Source organism: Malus sylvestris, chromosome 16 (genome assembly GCF_916048215.2).
Source record: "Malus sylvestris chromosome 16, drMalSylv7.2, whole genome shotgun sequence".
NCBI lineage: Eukaryota > Viridiplantae > Streptophyta > Magnoliopsida > Rosales > Rosaceae > Malus > Malus sylvestris.
Window position 1 is genome coordinate 11881356 of NC_062275.1, and position 26247 is coordinate 11907602.

Below are 26247 nucleotides of genomic sequence, written 5' to 3' on the forward strand. Positions count from 1 at the left end.
AGGTGCAAGTAAGGCCTTTATGGAGGGTATGAAGCATAAGGTTCCATATTGGAACGTGAGGCAACCATATCTAAGTACCATTGGCATTTGTTGTACTTAGCTCAATGCACTAGAATCAGACATCTTATATGCTGATAATCTTTTGGCATAAAGCAGCACTGCGCCTAACCCGCCACCACCAAATTTGGTGTTAAAGACGTTTTTCCGTTACTACGAATTTGAGCTTATCTATCCCTATGCATCTCAGAATAGATCACACCCCCTTGATCTTCAGAATGATGCCTACCTTGTGGAATTCGCTGAATCAAACCATTTGTCTAACCGCACAAGGTACATTCCCAAATGGTTATGTCTTTACCATTAAGGAACACCTTAATATCTTGGAGGTCGACCAAATAGACCTTTGTTGTGAAACCTTTGAATCGTTCCAAGACTTATTGTATCCCATCACGTGAAAGATATGGTCGATAACTCTTGTTGAGCATATTCAAAATCCTTGCGTTTTTCATCTATCGTTAAGTCCCAATAACGATCCATGAAGACAACGACATATGTATCGACCAAATTATGATACATCCAACAAGTCAACACCAAGCATATTGTGTCTACATCAACATGAGCATCAGAAGATTGAAGTCAAGCAGTCTAATCCCAGACAACTTTGCTGAACTCTACACGACGTCACTGCCAAAGTCTACCTTTCAAAAGCTTTTCCAAGGAATTGATATGCGTAACTTTCTCATTTGCGATGCTTGTGGTTTCATTTGGAAGTTTTGTCAAACTCAGGGAGAGTATCCAGAAGTATACCCATATGACCTTAATGTACTCTTTTTCCTACGATTAGGAGCATTTTTCTCACTGAATTTTTACTGCCTAACTAGGCTTTGATGAGGCACCCATTCTGGGTTGGTCATGCCCTTGTGTACGTCATACTTGCGTCCTGAAGACGTATAGTTTTGACTTAATACAATTCTCCTTAGCCTATGAGTTTTTGTCCCACCTTGGGTTTGTGAGTTTTACTACCCATGCATTCTTCTGTTTGTTTTGAGATTAGCATTCGCTACTTGTGCCGACTAGACGAGACAACTTCATCAACTATTTCTACATTTGCCTAAAGATCTGATGCGCCATCTACTTGAGTATTTGCACACTCAATGAGGAGTGTTGTGACATATGTTCTTATCAATATTGTGATTATATAAATCCTAAATAGAGATAAATTAGAAATCACAATAAAAAATTTCTCCTCTGATCGGTTCACAAAATTCCGTAGTCATCATTGCACGCAACGAAAACTATACGGTAACCTCACCATGTCGACATAAAAATTTAAAAAAAAAAAAATTTAAAAAGACCGTTCTTCACACAAAACGACCGAGTTTTGACTTTACTCGCACGCTCAGAACATCGTTCCGCTTCCGTTCCCTCCCTGAAGCTCTGCGCGCGATACCGCTTGTCCAACTGGCATTCGTCGCCGGAGAAGATGAAGATCAGCATCAATTCGATGGCTCGGCGAGTCGAGGTCGATAATCGCTATCCTCTCCGATTTTACTTCCGAATCGCCGATAATCTTCTCCGACAGGTTCTCTTTTGATTTTCCTCTCTCTTCTTTCGATTCTCTTTCGCTTTCATTGTAATCGGGTTTAGAGTAATTAGGGTTTAATTTGATTGTGAAATGCTAATTACCTACTTAGGACTTTATTAGGGTGCCAAAATTTATGCTTTGATTGAAATTAGCTGTTTAAGGGTTTTTTATTAGCTCTAAGACTCCCAAATCACCCTAAAAATTGAGTCTGTATTCTTCAAATTGAAGCTGAGTTCTGTATGAAATTTGGAAACAGTAGGTTTTGTGATTACAAAAAATTTGTTTAATCCTAACTAATTAGGAATTTATGACCTAATATGGCAATGCTATGTGTTAATCTAGTCATTTGATGAGCATCCTGCAGCTAATGTGTGTTTAAAATTTTCAGTTTTTTGTTTTTGTTTTCTAAATGTACTCTTCATATGCTCAGGCTAGTATTTACCGGGAGGAGAAAAACATCCTAGATTTGTACGTCATACTAATACGATTCTCAAGGTACGTAAAGAGCGTCATTGTGATCCCATTTCGTGGGATTGAATAGTATGCAGAATAATTTAGATTTGTAACCTTATTGTTAAAATTTTACAGTTTGGTGTCTGAAACTATACCGTGTCATCGAGACTACCAGACGTATCCTTCGAAAGAGAAAACTCTATATAGAAAGGTAAAAGTATTCTTGTTCTTTTAGATAGTGATTAATTTACCACTTCTTTCTTGTTCAATGTGCCCTGTTCTGATTTGGCTGTCGTTTCATCTGTTCTGATTTGGCTGTCGTATCATCATTGCAGAAACTGCTAAAAGTACTAGATGAGCTTGAATCTTTAAAGCCGGAAGCCCAGCGCCTAGTGAGCAAACTTAACGAGGCCCAAGCAGTTGCTCAACTACCTCAACTTGAAAGCCTAGAAGGCACTTCAAATGGTTTGGCAACGTCTTCTTTAGAGTGGCCTTCTGTGAACAATAAATCGTTGAGCCTAAGCGTTAGGCAGGTACTGAATGCTCTATTGATGTTATGGGATTAGTTATGCTGGTTCTCAATGTCTAGTCATTGATTCCATTAAGTTGTAACACACTTAAAAAGATTTGTCATAATCTTGTTGTGCCTGCATGTAGTATTTTTAGTTTATTTGAAGTTTGTTGGAAGACTATCGATATACTAAATTACCATCCTATTTTATATGTGCAGCCTGGTAGCTTGACATCTCAGTCATCATGGAAGTATAGAAATGATTATTCACAGATATCAACAAATACTACACAAATTGACAAGCAGTTCCAGAAGCTGTGAGTGTATTTCTTCTAGCCATATATAGTATATGGATATCCATAGGTCATAATTTGAACTATGACAAAAGTTCCTTGAAATTGCAGATCTTTTAATCTACCTCTTCCCAATAAAGAGACTTTGTCTAGACACTCATTTTTGGGTCCAAATGGTCTTCAGGGCCAGTGGCGAGGACCTAGTGGAAAAGTTAAGGTAAACTGTTAAGTGCAGTTTCAAATCTTTTTTTTATTTTTTTATTTATTCCTGAGCTAGCAGAACTCGATTAAAATATTCGCTATGCAGGTTCAGTATCCAACCAGTACTGACTTAATCCCTACGGATAATTCAGAGTGAGTTTTTTCATGCAATACTTCTTGTCTAAAGTCTAAACCTTGTAACTGTGCTCCTTTTCTGCATATTTATTTCATGTTTTGCCTCCTTCTCAGCATGTATTTAATCAAAGCTTGCTTGATTATCTTTGATGAACTTTCCTACTAGTTTTGGCTGCTTCTAACATACTCAATTTCATGTCATCCATGGATAGCCTGAATCAGGCTGTACCAAATGATATTGTGGCTGTACAAGATGGTGATCCAGGAGGAATTAAATCTACAATGGAATCGGTGCTCTCCTTGGATGATGGTGCATGGCCATGCTCTTCTCAGGAATCAAGTCCTTCATTGATTAATGGAGCAAGGGAAGATCCCTTCGAGTTGGTCATCCGTCAGCCTTCTCCTCCTCCTGTACTTGCTCGAGTGCAGCAGGAATATGCTCCAATTCCTCCATCAAAAGTGGCAGATCCAAGGCCAGGACTTGCAAAACCTTCTCTGGATGGAATGCCAAGCTCCAATTCATATCAACATTTACATGTTGTAAGCTTCCTATTTCTGATCCTTCTTATACATGGAAACACTTGATCTATCTCTTGTCGATTTACAATTCATGAGAAATTATTTTTCTAGCTTCTAATGGTGAATGTTCCGTATAATTTTTTAATGTGATGCTATGTCATTTAATTTATTTTGCAGCCAGTAAAATTGATGGATGATTTCTTGAGATTGGCTAGGGCTAATACAGAAAAAAACTTAGAGACGTGTGGTATTCTTGCTGGTGCATTGGTAAGAATATAATGGTCTTTTCTTTATGAGGAAACTAACATAATTTGATTCCCTAGGGTTCTTATTCTTTCATTTTTTTTTGTGGCTGCAGAAAAACAAGGTTTTCCATATCACCACGCTAATAGTCCCAAAGCAAGAGTCGACCTCTGATTCGGTAGGATACATCACATGTTAACTTGTGATTTGCCTTTCCATATGCTGGTTGATCATACTGAATTTTTCTTCTTGAGATCATTAGATGGTTAAATTGTTTTTCTACACGTCGAGCTGCAAACTATATACCAAATAAATTAGATGACCAATTATGCTCAAGATACTCATCCCATTTATAAATAAATTATCATTAGAATTAAAGAAGCATTTCTATGTAAACTCAGTGGAGTATCTTGAATGTGATCTCTCAATTTTATATGTGCATCTTTTCAAAAGTTAAAAGTGCGTTTTGTCTATTTCTATTAACAACATTATCTTTGTTTTATGTTCAGTGCCAAACGTTGAATGAGGAAGAAATATTTGAGGTTCAAGACAGATTATCTCTTTTTCCACTTGGCTGGATTCATGTAAGTGTCTCAATAGCTTCAATGGCTTCTGTGCGCATTTAGTTGTTATTCTTGCTCTTGTAAATGTAATTATTTTGATTTTCATATCCGTGTGATGCACCAGACACACCCATCACAGACCTGTTTCATGTCGTCCGTTGATCTGCACACTCACTACTCATACCAGGTAAAAAAGCATTCACCTTTCTTTTTCCTGTAATTTTTTTTTTTTTATGAACTTGGTGCGATGGCAAGTGTCTTCGCCCATGAGCGGTAGGTCTCGGGTTCGAGACTTGGGAGCAGCCTCTCCATAAATGGGGGTAAGGCTAGCCGACATTCACCTCTCCCAGACCCTGCGTAAAGCGGGAGCCTTGTGCACTGGGTACGACCTTTTTTTAACTTTAGGCTCACAACAGTGTAGGCCTCCCCTTTCTCTATCCTCACTCTTCGGTAATATTTATTTTATTGACTTCAATTGATACTTTTTTAATTTCCTCGCGGGTTTAGTTCCTTTTGTGGAAATACATTCTCTACTGTGAAGGATTTGTTATATTATTAGATATCCTTTGGTTATTTGTTCGTGTTCTCCAAGGTTTCATTGCACTGTATAACAGGGTTGCTATGGTTGTTTTTGTTTCAGATTATGTTACCAGAAGCAATTGCAATCGTTATGGCTCCAACAGATACATCCAGGTGAGTTTGTTCAACTTTTGACAAAATTGATAATATCGTTTATCATATAATATAATCGGCATGATAAGTTGTCTCCCATGTAATTGCAGTCCACACGGCATATTTCATCTATCGGACCCAGATGGTGTATCTGTAATTCGTAACTGTGATCAGCGTGGGTTTCATCCACATGAAGAGCCCTCGGATGGAAACCCAATTTATGAGCATTGTTCTCATGTGTTTATAAACTCCAATTTGAGGATTAATGTGGTCGATCTGCGGTGAGATTTTGACTCTTTGCCCCTTAAACAGGAAAAATTGAGATTAAGGTTGGTAAATATGTAAACGGAACAGTAATTCTCTCTTCATCCAATAACTATATTGTAAATTCAAGTGGTTTCTTAATACGAAATTTGATGGAAATATAGCATAACTCCATGGATCATTACTGTATACTGCATTTCACAGAAAGAAAGCACCCCTCTATGCTTCCATTTCTGCAGGAATATCTCTGTTTGGGTGCTATCGACCAGTTCTAACTTCGGTCTAGTCCGATGGAAAACCGCCTATATTTACTCGCCGGAATAAGGAAAGCCGCCTATATTTGAGGCATGCCTACAACCTATAGACCCAGGTGCTATTCTTTGTCTAATAAAATTGGCTTATGTTCTTCCCGACTATCCAACATTTGGTACCATAGGTATGGTTACCGACTACCCAACATTTGGTATGCTCACAAATAAAACAACATATTGCTTGCAATACAAATTTTCTCCTCGTTCACTTATCAAAATCTTAGCATAAAAAAATATTCTTTAACCTTAACCTTAACCTAAATCCCAAGGATTTCATGTTAAAATCCATAATTTAATAGTTAAAAACCAGTAATTAAATCGACTAGAGAGGGTTTATGACGTAAACATGTCATTAGAGTTGCAATACTAGCCACTAGAGAGAGAAAATTGTTCGTTACCGACCCTTGCCTTTGACCTTGAGTGGCGGCAAATCCCTCTCGGTCTCTTCCCCACTTTGCTTCTTTTATCTTCTAACCATCATCATCTATTGGTTGTGGTCGCTCTTTCATTTTGTTGAAGAAAGCCTTAGTTGTTGTAGTCCCTCTCTCCCTATGTCGAGGATCTGTGTTTTTCCTTTCGCCTTTTCTCTTTGGTGGCTTGTGCAATTGTCAAAGAAGCGTGAGGAGAAATCTCGATTGTAGGTGACTCAAAACATGGCTTTTTTTTTGTAGACAATTGGAAGATCATAAGATGATGTGGCCTTTTTCTTTGTAGTGCCATATGGGGGCTCTCCGAATTGCAAGTAGTCCTTATGCATGTTATCTTTCTTGTTGGTTGAATAGTCTCTTCGTGGTTAAGAAATTATATTATATTTTTGACTAGTTTGCAATTTTAGAGTTGTAGTGTTTCTTTTTTGTATGCATGTCAATTCTGCGTTAATTTTTTTTTTGTTCTTAATATATTTTATTCTCTCTAAGAAAAAAAAAATCATCAAAGGTTAGTATTGAGAAAATTTATTTAAACTTATGTTTTTTTTTTTTTTTTGAGTCAAACAACTAAATTTCATTAAAGATAAAATAAAATAATACAAAGAGAATCATATATGACGATAATATTAGAGGGACCTTATCATCCTATGAATCTGATAAGATTTACTTATTACTATTTTTAGGGTTGTCCTCTCTCCACCGTCTCTTTTAAATCGCTACATGAACCACCATAAAGAATGAGTACATTTTTTTGTGTGAATTTTGAAAATTTTTAAATTATATATGTTCATTATATATTGTATGATAAAAAATTATTATAAATTTTTTTATTAGATTAATATCAACTTATTACATTCAAGTTTCGTGATTTTTAATATTGAATATATGAATTTTTTTCATTTTAGAGTTATACTAAAGTGTTAATTTTAGAACAATCTTATACATTTGTTAGTTTGACTGTTAAATTTCTCGTTAATGATATGTCGTCTATATGGATAATGATAGGCATCACGTGGCATTAAAAAATTTTAAAAATTTTAAAAATTTTAAAATTAAAAAAGTAAACCTTCTTCTTCGACTACCCCCTTTCTATCTCCTCCATACCTCTCCTAACCCTCCTCTTCCTCCTCCTTATCCTGCACCCCAACCCACCATGTCCTCACCCATCGAACCCAAATCCCGCAAGTTCCCACCACCCTCAATGCCAAATTGGACCCAGGCACCAATTCCCGATCCAGTTGGAGTTTTTGCTCCAGACCTTGGACCAGCGGACTTTCCACCGCCATGAAAACACGAAAGTTGCAGGTGCGGCTTGACTGGGTTTTGTTTTGGCGTCGTGACAGGGATCTCCGGTAGCCGATCTTTGATACGAGGTGCATACAGCGGCCTTGAATCTTCGGCAGCCATGACCTCGAAGGGGTGGTAGTCGGCGTTTGTTACAGTTGGGGTAATAGTCGGCGCCGCATCCTCTCTCCCTCCGCCAGTGCCCTCCCCAACTCCGTAGCTGCAATCTGCTGCCGATTCGCCTTCTCACGTATCTCCATCGGCGATTCCCCCCACCCCATGTCTCCCAAAACAAACCCCAGCCGCAGCCTCCATCCATGTCTCCACAATTTCTGAGCACGGATCTGAAACTTTTGGTGGATATGGCTGACTTGAATGCTCTGATTTGTGATTGTCTATAATTATTAGTGTTTTTTTTTTTTTTTTGTGTGTGTTAGGAAATCCTTGATCTGTTGGCCATGCTGCAGAAAACAAAGAAGGAACCCTTTGTTGGGCTTGAAGACGGTGGAGATCAAGGACCTGGATTGTCTGCCCTCCCATTTCGATGCCCTTTTCGTGCCCTCCTATTTTAAATATATATAAAATGTTGACGTGGCTTAACCGTGACCACACAAACAAGAGAGCACCGAAATGGGAGGGCAGACAATCCAAGTCCGGAGATCAAAGGGAGAGAGAAATTTTTTTTAAAATTTTTAATTTCCACGTGGACCTTAATGATATGTGGTGCTCAATCATTGTTTATATATGTACCACGTTATCAGTTAACAGGAGATTTAACAGCTAGATTAACAAATGTATGAGACTGTCCTAATATTAACTATGACTCTGGATGAAAAAAAATTTATGTATCAAATGTTGAAAACCATAAAACTTGAGGATAGTATATTAAAATTTACTTTTTTTATTTAAAATTAAATATAAACAATATCTGACGAAAACTGATCATACGATATAAAATAAACAGATCTAATTGGAGGATTCTTGAAATCCTCACAAAACATCCGAGGATCCTCTCTCCATTATAAATCGAGGTGGATTGTCTGCTCTTCCATTTTCATACTCTCCTCATCCATTCTTATTCCATTTCCACACTCTCCTCATCCATTCCTATTTGTGTGGTCACGATTAATTTACGTTGACATTTTATATTCTTATTACTTTTTATTTTATTATTTATATAAAAAATTAATATAAAATATTATCGTGACTTAACCGTGACCACACATTACAGGAGAGAAAAAAATATGAAAATGGAAGGGCTGACCATCCACCTCAACTATAAATTCAGGTTTCCTAACTTTTGTTCGCAGCTCAACAGTGCATGTGATTCAATTTAATTTTTGACATGACATTGACGTTTTGAGGTGATGGTCCCTAAAATCTATTAATATATGTTGTTGTCCAAGAAAAAAACAAAGAATTTTAACAAAAAAATTTCGGTACTGTTTATTCATATTTTTACTTTAAAATGTCAATTCTGATACTATTTATTTTACTCATTATTTTTTCTTTGTCATTAAAACTTTAAGTTTTCAAACCATTTCATTAGTCTTCCTAAAAAAAAAACATTGTCGTTTGCTGAAGTACAATCATGGTCTAAAATATCCATAATATCCCGATATTTCTATCGAAATTTCCGTGTTTTTGGACTACCGATAGTTCCGATATCATCGATATCTTAGACATTGCTAAGTCACTCATGTATCTTACCATGCAATGTATAAAATGTAAAATATTGTACTAATTCATTGTATATAAATGATTATGGTGTGTTTAAACTTCTTTCATTAATTACTACATATTTTCTACACTCACAATGTTTGTCAGCTTGCTATATAATCAACTTAAATCAGTTATATCTATCATGCAATGCATTTTCTTCCAATTTTTTTGTGATAAACTAATAGATAATTGACTAAATAAATATCATGAAAAGTTTCAATAAAAATTTCCAAGTTTTTCTTACAATTTCCGTGATTTTTATTCAATTTTTATCGATATCGATAATATCCCAATATTTCCATCGAAATTTCCGTGTTTTTGGACTACCGATATTTCCGATATCATCAATATTTTATACCTTGAGTACAATAACCTTACTCATAAAATAATTAGGTGCCTCACTTAAATCCAAATCCGTGAAATGTAATAAACTATATCATTGATTAACGTTGTCTTTTTTACTGAAGTTTTATTTTAAAATGAAAATTAATGAAAATAATTTGAAAATTTTGAGTTTTAATAATAAGGACAAAATAAAGGGTAAGATGAATAGTACAAGTACTAACTTTTTAATGTAAAAATATGATTTTTCGTTAAAGTAAACAGTAATGAGAACTTTTTGTTAAAATTCTCTATTTTAAATTCTGCCTACCCATGGATGGAAAAGACAACGCGGCTCAAATTGTAGGGTTTTTATTTTTTGGGTTTTAATTTCACTTTAAACATCATCTCTCATGGTTTACCAAAGGTGACATTAGGTTAGGCGTCAATTAATTAAATCTCTACGGCCAATGAAATCCTTGAAGTCTCTCATGGTCTAACCAAATGCTCAGGCTAGCATATTTAGGGCTCAAACGTTTGGCCAAACCTATGTGATCAATAATAATATGTTGGAACCTCTGAAATTATATTGAAAGTGAAATAAATTAGTCACTGCTTATAGAGCGCATTTGTCCATAGGATAAATTAGGCTCCCTTTCTTTCTCATTACTTAAACTTTATTTCTTTTTTATTCTTTATCAAAGTCCTTTGACATTTATCCACATCATTATGTGAAAACTAATAAATTACATGTTAGCATATTTCAATTACCTATCAAATGGTTGGCATCAACTTTTGATACCATTTCATGGAGCTGTGTCTACATGGAAGCAAATTTCTTGACGGATGCAATCATTAGTACATAATTTAATTTTAACAATTTTCATGTTTGGATCGTCTGTGGCAAGAATTGTCTTTCTCTTCAACTGTATAGGAACATGTTGTCACTCTCTTTAATGCTTTGTTTTTCTTACTAAAAAAAATATTTCAATTTTAAAACTGAAAACTTATTTAATCATTTCTAAATATATTTTTATTTTAACTTGTCCCATATTTTATTTTTGTATCAATATTCTTTTTACTTTAATTTGTTCCCATATATTTCAATTTCTAATTGTTCCCATATTTAAAAAAGAAATTGATTTGTACACCATAATTTTAAATTTGATGTACCCATATTTTTAAATTTAATTTGTAATATATTTATTTTTGTTGAATGTACCCTTGCTAATTACAAGTATTTTTTTTAACAAACAATAGTATTTACACTAAGAGGATAGGTGAGTGAGCTAAACCTTATAATAGGCTTACCATAATAATATGGTTCAACTTCGTCTTTGATGAGAATCAAACTTAAGACTTCTCACTTATGAGTGAAAATGAATACCACTAGATCGTAATATTAAATGACACATGTATTTATTTTATGTTTTAAAATCAAAACGCCGTCCTAATGTAAAATGGGGCTTAAGACTAAAATAAAATGAGACCTATATAATTTTCAGTGCTTTAATATGATTTTTTTTTCACAGAGGTAAATCTACTTAGATTTATGAGAATAAGAGATTTTATTTTTCTTCTTTATAATAAAAAAAAAGGGTGAATAATGAAAATTTTAATATGTACATTTTCCAAATTTAAAGAGTAAACCCAAAATAGCATTATTGTTAGGGAACTTTAACGAAAAGCACCCGGTACTGTTCACTTTAACGAAAAACCACATTTTTACACTAAAAAGTCAATCCTGGTAGTATTCACTTTACCCTTTATTTTGTCCTTATCATTAAAACTCAAAGTTTTCAAGCTTTTTTCATTAGTTTTCCTTTATGTTAAAAATTCCATATATTTATCCAGTTCATATTTACTGAACCTTTCTTTTCGTCCTTTTATGAAATATTATTTAAATACATTTGTACGGCATGGTCCTCATCATTGGTTTTGTCGAACTTTTATAAGTAAATTGTAGCAATAATCCTTCAATTTTAATTAAATTAGAGCAATAATCATTCAACTAAAAATTCCATTACATTGGCTCCTTAACTCATCAAAATGTGTAGTTATGGTCATTTTTGTCAACTATGTCAGAATTCTGTCAAAATGAGTTATGTTGGAAGAACCATTGCTATAATTGGGTTAAAGTTGAGGACCATTGTTCAATTTGGGTTAGAGTTGAGGGGCCATTTCTCTAGTGCATTAAAGTTGAGGGACTATTGATACAATTTTTCTTATTTGATTTTCCATATTTGCCCCTTGATTTCACCTCACGTGCATGACATGTGACTCATTTTGACGGGAGTTCTAATGGAGTTGACGAAAAAGATCATAGTTTCTCGTTTTGATGATTTGAAGGAACCAATGGTAATGAATTTTAGTTGATGGACAATTAATTGCTTCAATTAAATTAAAGTTGAGGGACCATTGTTACAATTTACTCAATTTTTCCCAAACTATGATAAACAGTTAATTTTCACCCTACATTCATGTTTTCAAAATTTTCGTTAAAAATGTCACAGTTAGTAACTATTATTTAATGACCAATATATATAGCTCTTTTGGCAAGTGTTTTTAAACGAAAACGCTTTTAGATAAAATAAGTTTGAGTAAGTGTTTTTCTATGATTAACTTGTATTTTTACAAAAGATTGGTTTCAAAAACATTTTATCCAAAACGCTTTTAGTCGTTTAAAAACACTTAACATACGAGCCCATAATTCTTTTTAGTGGGAAATCAGATAAAATGTAAATAAATATGGACGGTAGGGAGGAAATTGACTATATAATACGAAAAATAATTCTTTGTCAACTCTGACCCCCTCTAACGAAATGAAGAATAACTGCCACAAATATTGGCCCCTTATTAAAGAGATTTCACCAAACTATAGCAGCCAATTTGTAGCTCGACAAATCAACCTGTAGTCAGGACACACGCAGGACCACCACCCAGCCCCCCTCCCGCGGCCCCTAGCCAGTAGCCACCACTCGTACGTCTACATCGTTACCCTTTGCTCACTACCCTGGCTATTGCTGGATTAATACTACACGAGAAGTGGCACAATTTTATAGCTGTATATCTACTGCCTCACCTTGCCTCTCCTTCGATAATCTTTTTTTTTTTTTCTCATAGAGTAGTAGTAGTCCATTTACATTTCCATAGATATGGGAAGAGCTCCGTGCTGTGAGAAAGTTGGGGTCAAAAGAGGAAGATGGACAGCTGAAGAAGATGAAATCTTAACCAACCACATTAAAGCTCATGGAGAAGGCTCTTGGAGATCTTTACCCAAGAATGCAGGTTCGTGTTTATATATAAAACACAGGCGCACGCGCGCGCACACATATATGTATAGTAGCTAGCTAGCCTTCACATATGATAACACACTAAGATCCTTCATTTATATGTGTATACATTTGGTGTGCTTTTTGAAGGATTGCTGAGGTGTGGGAAGAGTTGCAGATTGAGGTGGATAAATTATCTGAGGGCTGACTTAAAGAGAGGGAACATCACTTCTGAGGAGGAAGAAATCATTGTTAAGTTACACACTGCTTTGGGTAATAGGTATATATATGCTCCTCAATTTCATACATTTTATAAGGGAAGTGCTTCACATAAATATGAATTTTATCTATTTTTAATACCTACAAGTAATGAAGTAATGAATATATATAATAAAGGAAAAATTAGTACCCGGTTCCTAGTTACTAATGTTCATTGACTGAAACCTTATTAGTTTTCAAATTTTAATTGAACTCCCTATCATTAATGTGATAATGCCAATTTACATGTTTATTACATATTTTTTTAAATAAAAATTAGTAATTGATATAGGGTTTTAATACTCACACCTCTATTAAACTCCTAATTAATTTTCAATTCAAACATTTCCAAAATAAAAAAAATAAGAATAAGTTTGTACCCATTAGTTTTTTTATAAAAAGATTCTCAATTTTTTTAATCTTAAATGTACACATTCATATAATTTTCAATTTTTTTAATCTTAAATGTACCTATTCTTAAATATACCAATTTGTTATATGTAAAATGTACCATTTTTTTAATATAAAATACAAATTTTTTATATAAAATGTACCAATTTTTTTAATATAAAATCCATTCAATTTTTTTAATCTATTTTTAAACTTATATGGGTACATTCTTTTTCGTTGATTTGAGAATGTATATGTGTCAAATTTAATCGAACAAATTTTCTAATGTCATTCAGCCTAATATCTCCTTTTCTTTCTGTGTTTTGAAGAATATGTACCCATGTTTTTTGGTACAAATTCTTTTGTTTTTTTGTTAATTTTGATGGATGTACCCATATTTACACACACACACACACACGCACACACAAAATATAATAGAGAGTATAATTTATATTTTATTATTTTTAATCCCACAAATTATGGGTTATATTTAAAATCTCATTAATATAAACAAATACAAATTTCAATTTTTGATTTAAAAAATGTAGTAAGTAGGCCTGGCAATTCCTGACACGACCCGATAACCCGACACGACACGACACAAAATTAACAGGTGTTCAGGTCGACACGAAAACGAATCGGGTCGTTATCGGGTAACCCGATAAACACCTGTTAAGATAACGGATTGGTTCGGGTATACACATGGGTAACACGATACACAATAAGCAGAATATTAATTTAATAATTTTATAACCCTAAACAAATACTATAATTATATATATATATATATATATTAATTTAACAATTTTATACCCCTAAAAACTATAATAATTATACCCCCAAAATATTAACTATAATAATTATATATATATATATATATATATATTAAATTTTAAATTAAATTTTATACCCCTAAAAACAATAACAATTAATATGCATCTACCATCCACCCTTTGAAAGAAAAAGGGAGGGAAAAAGTTTTTTTAAAAAAAAGGGAGGGAAAAAAGAAAATGATAAGAAAAGGAAACAAAAAATAGAGGGAAAGATGGGTGTACTAGTACCACTGTACCGTGTAGTGTAGGTGAGGTGAGGTGTCCGCCCTTTGAAGAAAAAGGGAGGAAAAAAGATTTCAAAAAAAAAAAGGGAAGGAAAAAAGAAAATGATAAGAAAAGGAAACAAAAAAGAGAGGGAAAGATGAAATACGCATTCTACGAAACTAATTTCAACGATCCAACCGTCAAACATGTTTGTATATGTTTTGAGATCGTATACGCCAAAAATTGCAAAAAACAAACATTAAGAGATCAAGTAATGGGACAAAACTTTTCAACGGTTATAAACGAAAAATCACAATTTAACGGTTATTTTAAATCCGATTTTGATGGATTTTTACAGCTACACTCCTTGACCCTATATGAATACAATGAATGAACTCGATCTTCAATTTAAAATATTTACAATAGTGGATACCACAAAATCTTATATTATACTTAATAAAAGTATGAATAAACTCTTAAGTATTAGTGAATCTATTGTTTTTATGAGATACGCATTTTATGAAACTAGTTTCAACGATCCAACCGTCAAACATGTTTGTATATACTTCAAGATCACATACACCAAAAATTGAAAAAAAACAAACATTAAGAGATCAAGTAACGGGACAAAACATTTCGACGGTTATAAAATGAAAAATTACGATTGAACGGTTATTTTAACTCCGATTTTAATGATTTTTAACAGCTACACTCCTTGACCCTATATGAATATAATGAATGAACTCGATCTTCAATTTAAAATATTTACAATAGTGGATACCACAAATCTTATGTTATACTCAATGAAAGTATGAATAAACTCTTAAGTGTTAGTAAATCTATTGTTTTTATGGGATACGCATCCTACGAAACTAGTTTCAACGATCCAACTGTCAAACATGTTTGTATATACTTCGAGATCACATACGCTAAAAATTGCAAAAAACAAACATTAAGAGATTAATTAACGGGACAAAACTTTTTGACGGTTATAAACGAAAAATCACGATTTAACGGTTATTTTAACTCCGATTTTAATGATTTTTTACAGCTACACTCCTTGACCCTATATGAATACAATGAATGAACTTGATATTTAATTTAAAATATTTACAATAGTGGATACCACAAAATCTTATGTCATACTTAATGAAAGTATGAATAAACTCTAAAGTACTAGTGAATCTATTGTTTTTATGGGATATGCATTATACGAAACTAATTTCAACGATCCAACCGTCAAACATGTTTGTATATACTTCGAGATCACATACGCCAAAAATTGAAAAAAACAAACATTAAGAGATCAAGTAACAGGACAAAAATTGTCGATGGTTATAAAATGAAAAATCACGATTTAACGGTTATTTTAACTCTGATTTTGATGATTTTTTACAGCTACACTCATTGACCCTATATGAATACAATGAATGAACTCGATCTTCAAATTAAATATTTACAATAGTGGATACTACAAATCTTATGTCATACTTAATGAAAGTATGAATAAATTCTTAACTATTAGTGAATCTATTGTTTTTATGGGATACACATTCTACAAAACTAGTTATAACGATCCAACCGTCAAACATGTTTGTATATACTTCGAGATCACATACGCCAAAAATTGAAAAAAACAAACATTAAGAGATCAATAATGGGACAAAACTTGTCGACGGTTATAAAACGAAAAATAATGATTTAACGGTTATTTTAACTCTGATTTTGATGATTTTTTTACAGCTACACTCCTTGACCCTATATGAATACAATGAATGAACTCGATCTTCAATTTAAAATATTTATAATAGTGGATACCACAAAATCTTATGTTATACTTAATGAAAGTATGAATAAGCTCTTAAGTGTTAGTGAATCTATATATTAAATTAAATTTAAAAATTTGACTAGTAGTGTATGAATGTTTTTTTATTAAGCTCTTATTTTCGAGTGTAGATGTAGTACTTAAACGATAAATGTGTTTTAATGTTTTGAAGTAATATTTATGTGGCAATGTGTGGTATGTGCAAATTTAAGAAAAAAATATATTTTTCTTAACGGGTCGTAATGGGTCATAACGGGTCGGGTCACTTTACCCGTGGGTAAAGTGACCCAACCTGTTAAGGACCCGTTAAGATAACAGGTGTGACACAACACGACCCGTTAAGATAACAGGTGTTACATGAAAATGATACGAACACGACAGACACGACCCGTTTGCCAGGCCTAGTAGTAAGACTTTGATAAAAAAACTAAAAACAGATAAGGTTTCAGTCAAAGAATATTGATAGCTAGGGACCGCATTCAAAGTGTCCCTATAATATATGTATATATGTGTGTATACATATATTTGTGTGTGTATATATATATTTGTATTATGTGTGTGAAGTCATTGATTCATTCTTTAGTTGGAGAGTTCTAGTGCAATCTTTTATATTTGGACCGTTGTTCAACTTGGTTATGCTAGCAGCTAGATTAATTCAAGCTTTAGAATTTGTGTAATTGGAAATCTCATCAAGAACAACTCTGATTTATGTCCATTTTAAATTCTGTTAAGGTGGCGCAATTCACACACCCCTTTTTACCTTTTACACTCTTCTCAAATTCCTGCAATCTAATCAAATGAATTGAAAATAATCAAATGACAAAAATTAACAGGCGTGTGTGGAAGGTGAAAATGGGTGTGTGGATAGCATCACCCTTCTACCAACAATGTAATTCGATTTGCTTAATGACTGGATTGTGATATAGGGAAATTGCCAAGTGAAGAAGGATTAGTATTTGATTTACCAAAACTGATATATGTTTCTTCAAGTGTTCATCTCAGATTAATTAAATTTTGGGCAACTTAATTATCTCCAGAACTGCATCATTTTAGTCATCTATCAAATATATAACTTTTAATTAAAGCCCAAGTGCTCAATCCTAAATCTTAAAACCGATGCAGTTGACCACATATAATTAAGCATAATAACCTTATATAGAAATACATATAGGGACCCTATAACTCCTAAATTACATGCACAAGCTTCTCTAGAAGCTATGGATAATAGTTCTTCCAAATACAACACTACTATTGCCTCCCGCTCAACTTTTCTGAAGTGTAGGGTTTGCTAATTTAACCTTTTGAGATACTAATCAAGTTCTTAATTTCTCTTTGGGACATCCCCAATACTCTTCAAAACACCATCCAGAGAACTAAACCAATGCTAATTTAATTAAGCAGTTGTAAATATTAATATAAATCTGTTTGAGATAATATATACAATTAAACTTTGAATGCACTGTTGCAGGTGGTCATTGATTGCTGCTCGTTTACCAGGAAGAACAGACAATGAGATCAAAAACTACTGGAACTCTCATTTGAGTCGAAAAATCTACAGCTTTACCAAGATGGGAAACGAATATCTACCCACCATTCTGAATGATGAGAAGAAGATAGCTTCATGCAACAAGCGTCGTAGAGGCGCTCAAGCGAGCAGATCTACCATGAACAACAAGAGCAAGAACAAGAATTTATTGGCCCCATTTAACCCAATAAAATCAGAAGCAAAGCCTCAACTTGAAAAACCTAGTCCACCAACGGGCACCACTATTAATCGAGGGCAAGTGGGTGACGAGGACAGCAAATTAATGGTTTTTGAGTCTTGGGACCCAAGAAAGAATGGAGATGGTGGGGGAATAGGAATGTTGGGGATGCAAAGTTCTTGTTTGGACAGTGCAGAAATGATTAATTGGAATCCTTGTGGTGAGCAGAAAGGTGTACAATTATGCCTTGGGAATAAAGAAAAGAATATTACAACTAGTTCAACTGCAATACGTGGTGATAATAGTGGTGAAAAGGAGGTTTTGGGGCCATATTGTGAATGTGTAGACATTATGGGCCTTAATAATAATATTTTTGAAAGTGAGGGGAGAAAAAGTACAAGCAATTGGAGCTCATCAAATGCAGCTGAGAGTGGCGGTGGCAGTGGCGGTGGTGGTGGAGAGTTGTTCTCTTTCTCTTCATCAATGAATTCAGGCTTTGATGATGAATGGCTTAACTGGGGTTGGGCAGGTGGTGACCTTCAGTGTCACAATGGTGAACTGGAAGGGTGGGATGAAGGGGAGAGGATAGCTTGGTTGTGGGAAAGTGGCAGTACTGGTGAAGGACACTAATGTTGCTGCCGATGCAATAAAAGTGGACACACCAAAACTTAATGAGTCTAGAATATTCTTCCACAAACTATCTAATTTCTTTATAAAAACAATATAGAAATTTACGGTGAGAGTTGATTCTGTGACAGAATTTGTAACTTGGTGTGGTTTTATGCAATTAAGAAAAGTAATTAAGATTTTACAAGAATTAATCCTTGTTAAATTGTTCAAGGTGAGTTGAAAGTTAGAAGTACTGTATATGTATAGCACTGTGAAGCACATTGTATGCAAGTGTTCACAGTTGCATTGCTGCAATCATTTGCAGTAACAAGACTTGTGATCTTGTGTATCTTACTTTTGCATATAAGAGTTTTCCAGTTCATTGTGAAGTTTGTTCTTTGCTGAACTTTTAGCTGGTTTCAAAACACCCCTATTGTACTTGGTTAAAACTAATCATTTTTTGTTTTGTGCGCGGGGATGATCATGACCTATAAAAAAACAAGGATTGTTATGAACTTTCCTAGTTTATGTGTGATTGTGTAAATCTTAAATTAGATTTGATTCTAATTATTCTTTCCTATATGGACTTGTATTCCTTGGGGATGAAGGATTTCTTCTCCCTCTTATTACTATAAATAAAGGTACTGCTTAGGGGAATAGAACATCCCTTAACACACATTCTCCTACAATTCTACAAACACATCTCTTCTCTCTTTTCTCTTCTTGCTGCCGGCCCCCTTCGCTTAGTCAGATAAAATAGGCTACAACACGTTATCAGCACGCTCCTACCGTTGCGTTTAGGAATTTAACGAGGAGTTTTTCTACATCAAACCAATTCATCCATATCATCACGCAATCAAGTTCTTCCAAAACAACGGTTTTTATCTCGATATTTTTGCAGCCCTGATAGCATGAACATTCACCATAATGCATGACCCAACTTTACGTTTTTCGAATTTTAGATTCTACATAAATTGTGTATGCATTATATTCATAATTGTTGAATTATGTGAATTTGATATTGCCATGAATTGCATCAAATATATGTCCATGCATTAAAATATTTGAATTATATGATATGCATTGAATTGAATTGAAAAAAAAAAAAGAAAAAAAAAACAGCAATCGACAAACGCTAGGGTTCTTTGAACCCATGACTTCTAGCTGCTTGCCCAGGCATGTAGCCCAGCTCTCTCTCTCCATGAAAACCAAAACAACACCATCCATGGCGTCGTCCCCAAACCTTCCCTCGCCCGCAGACGAGTCACAGCACCAACGCCGACTTCCATTAAGAACCACGACCTGAGGTTGTGATTTTTGGGACAAATTCATCGTCTCCGATGATGACCATTGAAATTCCCGAAGAATTTCATTAAGTTTTCAAGGATTTCGATTCGAAGTCCCTATGGTTTTCACACCCAATGTTGAAAAATCGAACTTTCTCCATTCATAACAGGGCTCCAATTCGAACCCGTGCTTCCCCCGACCAATATTCACCAAGAACACGGCCACCAGCAATGGCGGCGCTGGCATTAATTCAGGCGATCTTACCCAGCAACCTTGGGTTGTTTTTTGGTCCTTACCCGAGCCCACTTGGGCTTGGCTACACTTGGTCTAAACTTCAGCCCTTTGGGCTTTGGTGTTCCTTTTTAAGCCTATTGGAGAGATTTATCAATCTGGGCTCACATATTGCAGACCACAAATCGAAACCAGGCCTAAGTGTGACACCAGCCTATAGAGCTATGTTGTCCCATACACATGTGATGCACTGGATCGCGTCCTCCCTTGGGTTCACCTGTCTGCGCCACACATGATCCCAGCTCGATGCACTACTCCGCGCCGCATCAGATCTGTACCTTTTCATTGGCTATCATTTGGATCCAGCCTGCTTTTTTTTTCTCTCTCGCCTTGGGCCTGCAGCCTATCTAAGACCACACCAGCCCAATCTAGGCTTAGACCTCACGACAGAGATTTACTCGGCCCACCCGTGGGCTTTGGTCCATGTTTTTAGGCCCTCGAGCTCAATTGCCTAATTATTTTAGGCCCAATGGGTTTTATATTTTTTCACCCACACTTTAAATTTGGCCCGAAGTCCAAATAATTAATTCAATTATCATCTTTAGACCCGAAGTTCTATTTGCATATTTTTTGTTGCATATTTCAATGTATATATTTATGTTTGTCTGCAGAAACATATGAACCTAAAGTTCATAATTATTTCGAAACCTGAAGTTTCTAAAAACATGCCTAGTTTGAAAACCTGAAGTTTTCCTAAAAAAAACATCACCCATGAAAACCTGAAGCTTTTTCATACGAATTTTAACCAATACATGCTTACTATAACCTGAATGTTCTACTCCTATGTGAATGGATTGATTTTTTTTTCTCTATAGCACTAATCACATCTTGTCTTTTATTTTATGATGGGAACATGTCGAATTTGAACAAACTCGACTTCACCGCTTTGGAGGTCTCTGGAAGGAACTACCTCAAGTAGGTCCAAGATGTGAAGCTCCACCTCACTGCAAAGAACTTGCATCCCGCCATTGAAGATGAGGGTTGGCGAAGCTGAAAAAGCCACTGCCATGATCTTCATTCGAAAACATATTCATGACACACTGCAAACTGAGTATCTTGCTGAGGAGGATTCACAAGCACTATGGGTCGTTTTAATCACCAAAATGACATTTTCTTGTCTGAAGCAAGACATGACTGACAGCATTTGCGCTTCCAAGATGTTAAGTCTGTGAATGAATATAATTCTGAAGTTTGTCGAATCCGATCATTTTTTAAGTTTTGTAACGAAACTTTGACCAAAAAGGATCTCCTAGAAAAGACATATTCGACCTTCTATGCTACTAATATTGTCTTGCAACAACAATATAGAGCTTAGAAGTTCACCAAGTTCTTGGATTTGATCTCTGTTTTACTTATCGCTGAAAAGTAGAATAAGATGTTGACGAAGAATCATCAAGCTCGACCTACTGGGGCGATTGTTGTACCTGAAGCACATTATAGCACAAACTAGCGCTCAAAACGTCAAAAGAGGCGTGGTAGGGGCGGCCAAAAGCCACCATGTCAAGGTCAATAGAGTCAAGGCCCATCTAAGGGAGGAAACAAAGCTCAGAAGTGCCCTAACCTCATTCCCAATGCCCCAAACTTTAAGAATAAGGGCAAAGCACCTGAAACCATGGATGTGGACATGTGTTATCGATGTGGTACAAAGGACCATTGGTCCTATGTTTTCCGTGCTCCCCAGAAGGTTGTAGTTGAATATCATTGTTGTTGCAAGAAGTTTGAATCAAACTTTGTGCAAGTGGACGAATCGGAGAGTACTAAGATGGAGGTTTCTGACTTTCAAGAGGATACCACACATATGGAATATTAGAATATTACACATAAACTATTTTTCTAGTTAAAATAAGACATTAGGGCCTAATTCCATAGTAGTGGCCGAACCCCTTCCTTGTTTTTTGGTTAATTTTGAACAATTTTCCTTTATGTTTAGATTATTTGTTGGTGATTTGTTTTTTGGATATTAAGTTTTTAATTAATTACGATCCTTTAATACTTAAAATTATTCTGAATGGATATTCATTTTTAGAATTTTTATGCATGTGACCGATTCAAATTAATTTTTCATTCTAGGTATGACTAGTGTGAAAGTTAGTTGTCTGACAAATAGTGCAACCACGCACACCGTTTTGCGTGAACGCATCTATTTCACTAACTTCATACCTAAGAATGCACCTTTGACAACCTTCTCGAACCCATCCAACCTGATCGAAAGATACGGTAAAGCAAGTATAATGTTGTCCAATGGTACAATCTTGACCATTGATGAGGAAGTTTATTCTCCGCGTTCCGGAAGAACGTTGTTGAGTTTTAAGGACATTAGAGATAACAATTACCACGTTGAAACCCATGTAGAAAAGGGAGTTGAATTTTTGTGCATAACTTCCTAAGAATATGGCCATAAGCGTATTCTAAAAACGATTAAGCGTATCCCGAGTGGTCTGTATATTATGACCATACGCCTTATAGAGAGCCACTATGTGGCCAACCCTACCTCTGGGACCGCGCACAAAATTACTCTTTGGCATGATCGTTTGGGACATCCTGGACAAACAGCAATGCACCGTATCCTCAAATCATCACACGGGCATCCACTAACCCAAAGTTTAGGTTTGATCCAAGGAATCGCATGTCAAACATGTTCTAAAGGAAAGCTTATTACTAAGCCTTCTTATGACAAGATTCATTGGAATCCTCCCATTTTTTCTACAACGGATTCAAGAGGACATTTGTTGACCGATTCACCCTCCATGTGGACCATTTAGATATTTTATGGTTTTGATTGATGCTTCCACACGTTGGTCACACGTGTGCTTGTTGTCCATAAGGAACGTTGTATTCTCCAAAATGTTGGCTCATGTTATCAAGCTTAGGCTTCACCACATTGATTATCCAATCAAATCTATTTGATTGGATAATGCTGGAGAATTCATATCTAAAATTTTTGATGACTATTGCATATCAGTTGGGGTTGAAGTTGAACTTTCGGTACCCTATGTTCACACCAAAAACGGCTTGGCAGAGGCATTCATTAAGCGCTTACAAATGATTACTCGATTGTTGGTCATATGTACCAAGCTTCTAATTGCTGCTTAGGGCCATGCAATATTGCACGCAGCCATGTTAGTCTGCCAGAGGCCTGCTGTGACCCAACCATATAACGTCTTTCAATTGGTTATTAGATATAAACCCGACATATTACATCTACGCGTTTTTGGTTGTACGGTCTATGTGCCGATTTTGCCGCCCTTACGTACAAAAATAAGGCCTCAGCGAATGATAGGAATCTATATTGGATATGATTCTCCTTCGATTATTCGTTACTTAAAACCTTTGACATGCGATCTGTTTACCGCTCGTTTCGCGAATTGTCACTTCTATGAGACAGTCTTCCCGTCGTTAGGAGGAGATAAGAACGTCAACATTCATGAAGAACAATGAGAATTATCGTGGATAACTCTCACTTTGTGTCATTTAGATACTCGCATCGCTCAATCTGAAACTGAAGTGTAGCGCATATTAAATCTTCAGAGCATAGCTCATAGTATGTCAGATGCTTTCACCGATCTAGTGCGAGTGATAAGATCACATATTCCAATTGCAAATACTCCTACAAAGATGGATGTACCAAATGTACAATGAACTTCCTTTCGGGAGGCTTGGGACGCCAACTTTGGTGATCCACGTACATTAGTGGCTAGCCAATCATATGCCCCTACACATAAGCGTGGCAGACTTCTTGGTTCAAATAATTCACACCCCCAGAAGAAGAAACCCATAGCACAAGCTTCTGAAAAGCCTACCGTGAATCCAACTATGGCTTACTCATTATATCCAACTCATGAGGAAATTCTAGATTACGGAAGCGTCATTAAAGAGACGAATCCACCTCCCGAGAATCGTGATATTTCGGTTATTATGCTAGCTTAGATGATGTGTGGTGTAGAAATGAGATGATCGTTTATTATGCATTATCATATGCAGTAGTTACTGAGATCATGTTGAACGATAACATTGAACCCTGTTCCGTTGATGAATGTCGACATAGAACTGATTGGTCAAATTGGAAATAAGCAATCGAAGTCGAACTCGATTCGCTTGTGAAACGTAAGGTGTTTGGACCTGTAGCTCGTACTCCTTCACATGTGAAGCCCGTTGGTTACAAGTGGGTTTTCATTCGGAAGCGTAATAAGAAGAACAAAATTATGCATTGCAAAGCTCTTCTTGTTGTGCAAGGCTTCTCACAACACCCCAGGATTGATTATGATGAAACTTATTCACCCATTATGGATGTGATTACTTTTCGCTATCTTATTAGTTTGGCAGTTTTCGAAAAACTGAGTACGCAGCTGATGGACGTAGTAACTGCATATCTCTATAGGGATCTTGATAAGGAAATTTATATGAAAGTTCCTAAAAGACTTACTTGGATTTGAAGCAATCCGGAAGAATGTGGTATAACCGTCTGATGAGTATTTGACTATTCAGAGATATGTGAACAAGAACTATGCCCTTGTGTGTTCATTAAGAAGTCATATTCCGGTTTTGCGACAATTATAGTATATGTCGATGACATGAACCTTATCGGAACTCCTGAATAGCTCGCAAGAATTTTCGTACACCTGAAGTTGGAATTTGAGTTGAAAGATCTAGGAAAAACTCGATATTGTCTCGATCTCGAGATAGAGCATCGTTCAGATGGAATCTTAATACATCAAACGAACTACACCATAAGGTGTTACGCTGCTTTAATATGGATAAAATGAAGCCTTCAAGTACTCATATGGTCGTTCGATCGCTAGATGCAAAACAAGATCCCTTCCGTCCGAATGAGGATGATGAAAAGATTTTGGAGCCTGAAGTTCCTTATCTAAGTGCGATAGGCACTTTATTATACTTAGCTCAATGCAATAGACCCAACATCTCATTCGCTGTTAATCTTTTGGCAAGATACAGTAATGCACCAACACGCAGACATTGGACTGGTGTTGAAGACATTTTCCGTTACCTTAAGGGTACTACGAATTTGGGCTTGTTCTATCCCTATGGATCCTCGAGTGATGCCACACCCTCCGTTTCTTGAGTCGATTCTCGCCTTGTTGGTTATGCCGACGCAGAATACTTATCTAATTCGCACAAGGCACGTTTTCAAACGAGTTATGTCTTTATCGTTGGAGGCACCGCAATCTCTTGGAGGTTAACTAAACAGACCTTAGTTGCCACTTCATCTAACCATGCTGAAATTCTCGCCTTACATGAAGCAACTTGGGAATGCTTTTGGTTGAGAGTAGTTATGGGCCATATTCGAAGCTCATGCAATCTTTACCCCGTCGTGGATGTCCCGACAACAATCTATGAAGACAACACAACATGCATCGAACAGCTCAAGAAGGGTTACATCAAAGGAGAAAACACCAAGCACATTACACTGAAGTTCTTATTCTCACATTAACAACAAGAGCATTAGAAGATTGAAGTCACGCAAAAATCCGTTCACAACACAATCTGGCCGACTTCTTCACCAAATCATTACCAAATGCGACGTTTTAGAAGCTTGTTCATCGAATTGGTTTGCGTAAATTTTCTAAGTTGTAACATTGCTATTTCTCTTTGGAATTGTGTCAAACTCAGGGGGAGTATCCTGAAGTATACTTGTTTAATCTTAATGTACTCTTTTTCCCTACGATTATGAGCATTTTTCCCACTAGGTTTTTGCTACGTAACTAGTAGGTTTTAACGAGGCACCCACATTGGGTTGATCATATCTCTGATGACGTCCTGTAGATGTTTTATTTAAGTTTGCATCACTCACGTATTTTTCCTTAGACTATGGATTTTGTCTTTACTTGGATTTTTGCCATAGCCTTAGGGTTCTTTAGTGAGACTTACTTCTTTATGCAAGTTCCTACCTTATTGAGAATAAGCGTTGTTCCCATAATCAGTGTCGACGAGTCGTCTTCCTCAACTTTTGCATGATGCTGAATCTACCTTGAGTATTTACACACTCAAGAATGAGTGTTATGAACTTTCCTAGTTTATGTATGATTGTGTAAATCCTATATTAGATTTGATT

At 35.5% G+C, this 26247-nt stretch overlaps 2 protein-coding genes across 2 annotated transcripts; both read left to right on the forward strand.

Annotated features, from left to right (window-relative positions):
- Positions 1-1360: 1360 nt before the first annotated feature.
- On the forward strand, positions 1361-5608 carry LOC126606440 (AMSH-like ubiquitin thioesterase 3). The gene is made up of 14 exons (XM_050273835.1): positions 1361-1582; positions 2016-2080; positions 2174-2249; positions 2374-2571; positions 2769-2866; positions 2954-3059; positions 3150-3196; positions 3391-3718; positions 3875-3964; positions 4056-4118; positions 4450-4524; positions 4628-4690; positions 5144-5196; positions 5286-5608. Exons 1-14 carry the CDS (start codon positions 1484-1486, stop codon positions 5458-5460), a joined length of 1536 nt encoding a protein of 511 aa, XP_050129792.1. The 5' UTR covers positions 1361-1483; the 3' UTR covers positions 5461-5608.
- Positions 5609-12533: 6925 nt separating this feature from the next.
- LOC126606441 (transcription factor MYB111-like) lies at positions 12534-18988 on the forward strand. The gene is made up of 3 exons (XM_050273836.1): positions 12534-12793; positions 12928-13057; positions 17756-18988. Exons 1-3 carry the CDS (start codon positions 12661-12663, stop codon positions 18618-18620), a joined length of 1128 nt encoding a protein of 375 aa, XP_050129793.1. The 5' UTR covers positions 12534-12660; the 3' UTR covers positions 18621-18988.
- Positions 18989-26247: the final 7259 nt, after the last annotated feature.

Bases quoted from the DNA above. Each gene is read 5' to 3' on its own strand.
- LOC126606441 (XM_050273836.1), top strand. From the start codon at position 12,661: ATGGGAAGAGCTCCGTGCTGTGAGAAAGTTGGGGTCAAAAGAGGAAGA. The intron at 12,794-12,927 runs GTTCGTGTTTAT...TGCTTTTTGAAG, and splicing joins ATCTTTACCCAAGAATGCAG to GATTGCTGAGGTGTGGGAAG. The intron at 13,058-17,755 runs GTATATATATGC...GCACTGTTGCAG, and splicing joins CACACTGCTTTGGGTAATAG to GTGGTCATTGATTGCTGCTC.
- LOC126606440 (XM_050273835.1), top strand. From the start codon at position 1,484: ATGAAGATCAGCATCAATTCGATGGCTCGGCGAGTCGAGGTCGATAAT. The intron at 4,119-4,449 runs GTAGGATACATC...TTTTATGTTCAG, and splicing joins AAGAGTCGACCTCTGATTCG to TGCCAAACGTTGAATGAGGA. The intron at 4,691-5,143 runs GTAAAAAAGCAT...TTTTTGTTTCAG, and splicing joins ACACTCACTACTCATACCAG to ATTATGTTACCAGAAGCAAT.